This window comes from Thalassophryne amazonica, chromosome 7 (genome assembly GCF_902500255.1).
Source record: "Thalassophryne amazonica chromosome 7, fThaAma1.1, whole genome shotgun sequence".
Classification (NCBI taxonomy): domain Eukaryota; kingdom Metazoa; phylum Chordata; class Actinopteri; order Batrachoidiformes; family Batrachoididae; genus Thalassophryne; species Thalassophryne amazonica.
This window is the reverse complement of record NC_047109.1, coordinates 64679331-64687489: the sequence shown is the minus strand read 5'-3', so window position 1 is coordinate 64687489 and position 8159 is coordinate 64679331. Positions and strand designations below refer to the sequence as shown.

Here is an 8159-nt window from a genome sequence, read left to right as displayed (position 1 = left end):
ACCGTACTCAGAGTTGGTTTAACTACACATTCAATATGTGTTGCCTTATTTCTTACAAGACAGTAACGTTGCTGACTTTACCTCATAGCAGCCAGCAGGTCAGAATTTTTAATTCAGATTTACACAAAATGTCATGTTTCAATTCAGTTCATTTTTAATCAAACAGGTTGGTCTCAGTAGGCTTCATTTGGATCACAGCATACAACACCTGTCTCTGGAAGGATTCATACAGAATAATAACTCAGAGAAACTTTAGATAATTTTTGTATTTTGGTGAAACTCATTGCATCAAACAAATTAAGTTCACTCAAAATAATTCAAGCATCAACAATTGGTTCATTTTAAGCAACAACCCAATGCTGACTCTAAACCATTTAATCACAGTGAATAAACCAGGATCACAGGATTTTGGAATTTTTTATAGATAAAGGTTAAACACCCAATAGTCCAGCAGATAAGAGAATATTTAGAGCGGAATCCTGCAAATGGTGATAAAAGCATCAAATTCGGCAGAAATAGTCCGCAGACAATCATCTTTTGAAAAAAGTGATTGGCCACTTGCCAATCACTTTTAACACAGTTTTAAAAAGGAATAGTTTGGACCATGTATCATCCTTACTTATCACATTACGGGGTAACATATGTCACATGTCAGAATCCAATAGACGTAGACCTTGTTTGAACTTTACTTTGGAGACCAAGCATTCAACACTGTCAACACTATTCCATTTAATAATCCTATTAGCTCAACCAATAATTTGCATCACTTTTTACCAAAATTGGAGCAACTTTAACTTTTGACCCCTGTACAAAATGACACTGACCTTTGTCACCATTCTTGCTGTTTTTATCCCGTAACTCCATAGATTTCAGTCACAGATAGTCCAAACTATACCTTTTTTGAATCTTTATGATCAGGCAAGTAATGTGGAATATTTTTCAGTATGATTGGAGCATCTTTTAATTTTGACCTCTGTGTAATTCTTCAATTGATCCCTACCTGGCCACCGATTCAAAAGTCAAGTGGCCAATCGTGTTTTTTTTTTCAAAAGAGGAGTGTCTAAGGAGTATTTCTGCCGAATTTGATGCTTCTATCACCACTGCATGATTATTTCAGTTATCTGCTGCACTACAAGGGTGCAATTCAACTGAATAATTTCAAATTACAGTACATTCCCATGATGGGAAAGTATGTCCAAATGTTTGACTAGTAATAGACTCTGTGACATACTGAGGCCCAGTTTAGCACAGCTTGTGATTTCTTTCTTTTGATTCAGACTGTGGAACCATGCTCTAAACAGGTTTTGAAAGATTCTGGAGTTGAGTTTTGAGGTGGCCATTACTAATTTGCAATACCAATGAAAAGGTTTGGCACCATCCACAGCCACATGCTCTAGTTTGACTTTATCATCAATTTGCTGGATGTCCAATACACATTGTTATTTAAGTAGTGACAAATGATAAATCTGGGCACAAATGAGTTGGATTTACAGGGTTCATTTATCATCGGTGTGTTGTATTCCACATGTAATAACTAATCAAAATGTCTTTCCCTTTAAACTGGACTGCACCATGGTATCGCAGAAGTGGACACAAATAAAGTGAGCTGACCAATGTTGTGTTGATCGTCACCTCACTCAGCAGCTCACCATCCCCTTGCAGCTCCTGGGACAACCCATTTGGGCAAATGCCCTGGACGGGTGGCTGCTACACATAGTGACACACAGACCTGCTCCAGTCCATCTCTACCTACCAGGTAACCATTGTGAGCATGTAGAGTTGCATATTATTTACTCTCCTTTGAACACAGTTTGGTCTGGGTTTTGTAAGTCCATAACTCCTTGCACATCAACTCAACCAGGTTGTCACTGTTTTGCTGTGCATTGGGCTATCAGCCTTCCCTCTTCCTAGAGCTGGAGGCTGAGGCAGCAGTACCCTTGGCTCATGCCTATGTCCATTGGTGCCACCTCATGTGGTTAGTGCCTAAGATGGGTTCCCAACATGCAACCAACAGGTGTTGCCCCTTATGAGTCTGAACAACATGCTTGGCTCTAAAGTATTATAAGAGACATCAAAGTGGATTTCTGTCATCAAGTGTGTAAAGAAGTTGGAGATGAACCTGTTGATAGTCACAATAACACATTTTGGGAGGAATTTAACACCAAAATAAAGACTACAGAGCTAGTTCAAAACTCTGTTTGGGGAAGCAATTTGTAATACTGGAAGTTGTCACTCATATGAACAATTAACCAAGTTCATGACTGAATTTGATATTTGGATATTTGTCGAGTTGTGATGCAGAAATCTCACACAACTAGAGCTAGAGTACTAACGGGGACTAGAAGGAGAGAGCATATCTCACCCATATTGGCCTCTCTTCATTGGCTTCCTGTTAATTCTAGAATAGAATTTAAAATTATTCTTCTTACTTATAAGGTTTTGAATAATCAGGTCCCATCTTATCTTAGGGACCTCGTAGTACCATATCACCCCAATAGAGTGCTTCGCTCTCAGACTGCAGCCTTACTTGTAGTTCCTAGGGTTTGGAAGAGTAGAATGGGAGGCAGAGCCTTCAGCTTTCAGGCTCCTCTCCTGTGGAACCAGCTCCCAATTCAGATCAGGGAGACAGACACCCTCTCTACTTTTAAGATTAGGCTTAAAACTTTCCTTTTTGCTAAAGCTTATAGTTAGGGCTGGATCAGGTGACCCTGAACCATCCCTTAGTTATGCTGCTATAGACGTAGACTGCTGGGGGGTTCCCATGATGCACTGTTTCTTTCTCTTTTTGCTCTGTATGCACCACTCTGCATTTAATCATTAGTGATCGATCTCTGCTCCCCTCCACAGCATGTCTTTTTCCTGGTTCTCTCCCTCAGCCCCAACCAGTCCCAGCAGAAGACTGCCCCTCCCTGAGCCTGGTTCTGCTGGAGGTTTCTTCCTGTTAAAAGGGAGTTTTTCCTTCCCACTGTAGCCAAGTGCTTGCTCACAGGGGGTCGTTTTGACCGTTGGGGTTTTACATAATTATTGTATGGCCTTGCCTTACAATATAAGGCGCCTTGGGGCAACTGTTTGTTGTGATTTGGCGCTATATAAAAAAAAAAATTGATTGATTGAAATTGATTGATTTCAAAAAAATCGACCTAAATATAACCAAACTTATTGAAACGATTAATTAAAAAGATCACGTAACAAAAACTATGTGTGCCAACTGTTTAAGGGATGCAAACTACAGCTCAGAAAATGTCAGACCAAAGACTAATGCAGGATAACATTATTTTGTTTTTAATTTAAATGGGAGTTACTAGGAGAGCTGCACTGGCTAAAAGCTGCAAGTAAGAAGTACTTTCACTGTCAGACACAACAAAGAAAATCCACTTAACATGTAATACTGACTACCGGCAGCAGCCTGAACGCTGCACACAGTCAGCTGGAGCTACAGTACATCTCTGCCCCATCGTGACGTGTGTCAGATGTCTTGTCGGTTTATCTCTCCTCCCATCTCTCTCTGGTTACCTAATAAACTGTCTCACTGTCCGTCTCCTCTCTCTCCTCCATGGCAGGTGTCCAGTGCAACTGCTGCCTCTGCAAAGACAATGAGGCCTGATAGCAGGGCACCAGGAGCGAGCCGGCTGCATAACAAAGACTTATTATGATGATGAAATGTCCTACAAGGCCCCAAACACCCTCTAAAAGAAATCTCTCCCTCTGATAAGGGGAGTGTAAGCCTCGTCTCAGAGCCGCGGGGAGTGGGATCCTAACCCGATTGGATCGGCGGCTTAGTGGGGGCGCTCGTAACAAAATTAAATGGCCGTCAAGCCGCTGTCATGCATAATTAATTGGGCCTTCTACGACCAACTACACAAAAATCCATGGTCATTTGATTAGAGGGTTTTGGAGGACTCTCTGAAGTGCATCGCTGTCTGAGCTGCTTCCCCACTCACCTCTCTATCTGTGAGGCAGCATGGCGTTACCCCACGCATGTTAAAAAAATAACAAAAATTCAGACAGAACTTTGTCTTTCAACAGGAAGAAGATTGTAACTTTAATTATTGGTCCTCTAAAACACAAGGACAAGCTAATGCATCTGTAGAACAGAAAGTCGGTAGGACAGTTGCAAGATCAGTCCACGTAGGTCTAACTGATCTCCATCACACGGCACTTTGCTTGCTGAGTCAACTAAAGACATAAAGGCAGAGAAAGGGGACCTCTGTTTCATTTTCTCATGCAGTTGTCGCAAAAGGGAAGCATAATAGGTGCCCCATTGATTGTTTGTCCCTACTGGAGATAGTCCATCATTATGATGCCTTCAACAGAAGACAGCATCTTATCTGCTGGTCCTTTCCAGCAGATGAAACAGTTTTGTCTTTCTTCATCGAGGGAGAACCCACATGTGCTTCGACTGTTGTTTGGACTCCGATTCGAAATGATGGACCCAGGTCTTGTCCATAGTCCTGAATCGGCTCATGAAGTTTTCCAGATTTTCCTCAAAAAGTCAAAGATTCCCACTGGACATCTGGAACCTCGTGTATTTCTGATAAGCCTTGCAGCTCAGTTCTTTTGTCAGAATTGAATGAACTCTCTCCTGGTAAATACTGGCAGTACTGGCTATGTAACGCTCACTCTTCTATCAGCGAGGACCATGTCATGGATCTTCTGGATCATATGGATGAGGTGGCAGTTCTGGGTCTTTCTGATCTTGCTTCATCTTTGATGCGTGTTCTACCCCTGTTGAACCAGGGTGACCAGTGTTTAACTGTAGCATAAGATGGGGCATACTCCCCTAACGTCATTACTATGTCCTCATGGGTCTCCTTTGGAGATACTGATTCACAGCACACCCAATCAGCTTTAACCACAATCTGATACACCCTTACTCACTTCACTGAAATATTGTGTCTGCAATATTGTACCCAAAATTTCTTACATTCTTAAGAGAAACGATTTCTCAGAATGTAAATGATGGAAAACAAGTTCTGGGTCAGGCTGAAAACTTTTCAATCACCCCTTGTACATTATCTTATCTTAGTAGTGACATTCATGTCTCTGTAACCGTGATTGAAAACCCATGAGTTTGCAGGGCAGTTTTGCTTGGTGATGCCAATATCTTTGCAGGAGAATGAAGATCCATCTGTGGTCATCCGAGGACTGTAGCTTTAGCTTTTGCTGTTGAACCAATCAATGGACAGCAGTGGGCTAGTGCCTCCCTTTTTTAACCGGTCCATTATTTTGGTACCCCAGGCTTTGTCTGCGAGACTGAGAGCAACGCAGCACTGTGTCTTTGAAATATATTTGAAATGCACTGCTTCACTTTAAATACGTAATAAGTCTATTTCAGGTGATCAGTGAGGATCCTCTTTCTCTTAAAAAGCTTTATTTTACTCAGTGTGCCACTTTGGAAAGTCGTAGCTTCTGCTGCTACAGCACGCTCTATTGTCTTCTTTTTTCGTGGTAGAGTTAGTGTCCAACATATACAGCGTTTTCAGTGTGCCACAGCTGACAAGGAACATTATTCACTGCATCAGGAATGATATTGTTTTGCTCTAACTGGTCCAGGAATGTCCATTTTGGGGTTTAACCCAAAACCGGAAATGTTAAAAACTGTTTCTGTTCAGAACAAGCCAGTTGGGAAAAATATGGTTCAAAGCCCTGCAATACAAATACAAATATTAATTTGTAACCAGTTAACTGTGGCTGCCAATGCCAGAAATCCCACTTTACAGGTTAACCTTAATGCAAGTCTGACTTCCCAACTGTTTAGAAAAGCAAACTCGACTATATTTTGTTGGAACATCGTTAGAAATTCTGCAAAGTCTGAACAGATTCTTGCACGTGTGACAAAGTATGATTCAAATAAGTAACTATAAATAACCACTTGTTTTATTATTATGTATATTATATATATTATGTATAATATACATAATAATTATTATTTATATTATTTACTGTGACTACTACCACCCCACCCCCAATACTCAACACTGCATTTTGGAATTGGACTTGGAAATTCAAAGACTGAATGCATCATGTTCAGGGGAAGTGGTGGCCTAAAGGTTACCGGACAAGATTGTGGATTCAATTCTTTGAGCAGATAGAAAAACGAGTCGGTAAGGTGAAAGAACAGCACCCGTCTTACTCTTTCACCACCATTAAGGTGCCCTTGAGCAAGGTCTATAATTCTTATTGCCATTAAATTTAAGTGCCTTGTATGCTTTGACATCGGTGTGCGCGAATAAGCATTTGCGATGTAACATAGGTGGAACAAACTTTGTAACAAACACATGTAAACTAATTTGGGATAAATACACCAGACGCATACATTTATTAATATTTCCTTTAATTCAGACATTTAGAATCTGGTAAATCTGTAACCTCCACTATAAATGCTTAGCATTTGTCAGAAAGAGCTGAAGAAAAAGAAACTGAATGCCAAACGACACTCGAGCAAAAACAACATCCATGGCTCAAATATGGAAGCTGTTGATGAGACAATGGCATTTCAAAATAAAATGTGAAAATGTGTAGTTTCTGTGGCAGTATACATTTACTTTTTAGCAATGCAATTACAGCACTGAAACAGTGGAGAAACAAAAATATTTAAGGACCTCCAATACAAGATGTTCAGTCAGTTACTCTCAGCTACTTTACAAGCCATGTGCGGCACCACCTGCTGGACATAAAAAGAACTACATAACCTGCAGCAAGATTTTTTTTTAATGAAAAAAGCATATATTCAGGAAAGATGCATGTACTTACATGTATAAATAAATGATGTTCAAACACACAAAGGGGAAATCAATGTGTTTCAGTAGCTGCAGCATCTACTGGTATATACACACTGTTTACATACATTAAAATGGTATTACTGATGTTATTTTTCACAGATTAAGAAATCTTGTCTTTTTCTTTTCAAAGTCAATAATATGCCGTTTTTTGTGACGTGGTTCCCACCTGTACTTAGACTAGTGTTAAAAGTACAACCTAATAACTTCTTAATATGGAAGACAGCTCCATCTGACCATACGTACAAAAACCTTCACTGCTGGAGCATAAACTCCACAAACAACAAACCACATTAGTTCCCCTCACTCACCATTATTCAGTACTCTGTGAGACACCATGCCTTTGCTCTTGAACTTCAGAGTTGTCTGCTTAAAGCACAAGTCTGTCTGTTGGCAGCATGTCGGACGCTTGCAGCCGAGTGGAAATAAATGATTAATTGCTGTATTCAGGGGAAATATCAATCTTGTTTAGGGTAAGCATACACAGGATAGCAACGAGGTGAATGGGCATCGCTAAGTGTGTATGGAGACGTGCTGACAGGAAGTGGTTAAAGGTGTGATTTGGAGGCAGAGAGGCGGGGCTTGCCTAATTGGCAGGGTGGGGCCGTCCCTCAGGGATGAGAGAGGTGAAGAAATTGCTAATGAAAGACCATGCGATGGTAAGGAAGTCTGGCTCGGGGAGAGGAGCCTGAGCCTGGTCCTCCTGGCCTCCGCCTCCTTCCTCACTGCTGTCATCATCCTCTATCCCCTCGTCCATCAACCGCTCCTGGGAAAGAAGGTGGTGGAGAAATGCACGTTTAGGCAGTGAGTATTTAATGCTGTACGGATACAAGTACTGTGATCACGCCACAGTCATCACTTCCAGACACGTTAAAGGAACAAACGTCCAAGTTTGACACAAGATCAACAACTGTATCATCATATGTTGATGCGCATCAAATGACACTTGACCTCGCTGGTCAGTAAATCTTCACATCAAAGAAAAGATTTGCATAAATGATGAATGTAAAAGAATTTCTGCATGACAGGTACGTGATAGAATAGGGCGCTCAAATGAAACAGGTTCAAGTCTCATAACGTTGTGCATGCCAATGTCAAAATTTTCATTTTAATTTTCAGAATCTGCCAGTTTATCAATATGTGTCACATAACTTTACAGTTTCAATTTTATCCGCAAACAATTTCTCCAAAATTCATGCAAACCACCTATAAAATGCTTTAAATTATCTTTTTAAACTATACAAACAGGGAAAAAACAACGCACTTGACAGAATTGGCAAGTCTCTTCATTTTCATTCAAACCATAATCTCAATAAAATATAAGTAATTACAACATGTAAGCTTCTGTGTGCTCTAATTATAAATAATAGCAGCAATGCC

General features: G+C 40.5%; 1 protein-coding gene across 1 annotated transcript in view; it reads right to left on the bottom strand.

Annotated features, from left to right (window-relative positions):
* Positions 1 to 6304: 6304 nt before the first annotated feature.
* The window catches only part of herpud2 (HERPUD family member 2), a 47628-nt gene continuing 45773 nt past the window's right edge, over positions 6305 to 8159 (bottom strand). The window contains exon 9 of the mRNA XM_034174340.1: positions 6305 to 7545. Coding sequence (XP_034030231.1) covers positions 7366 to 7545 — 180 coding nt within the window. The 3' untranslated portion in view covers positions 6305 to 7365. The remainder of the gene's footprint in view (positions 7546 to 8159) is intronic.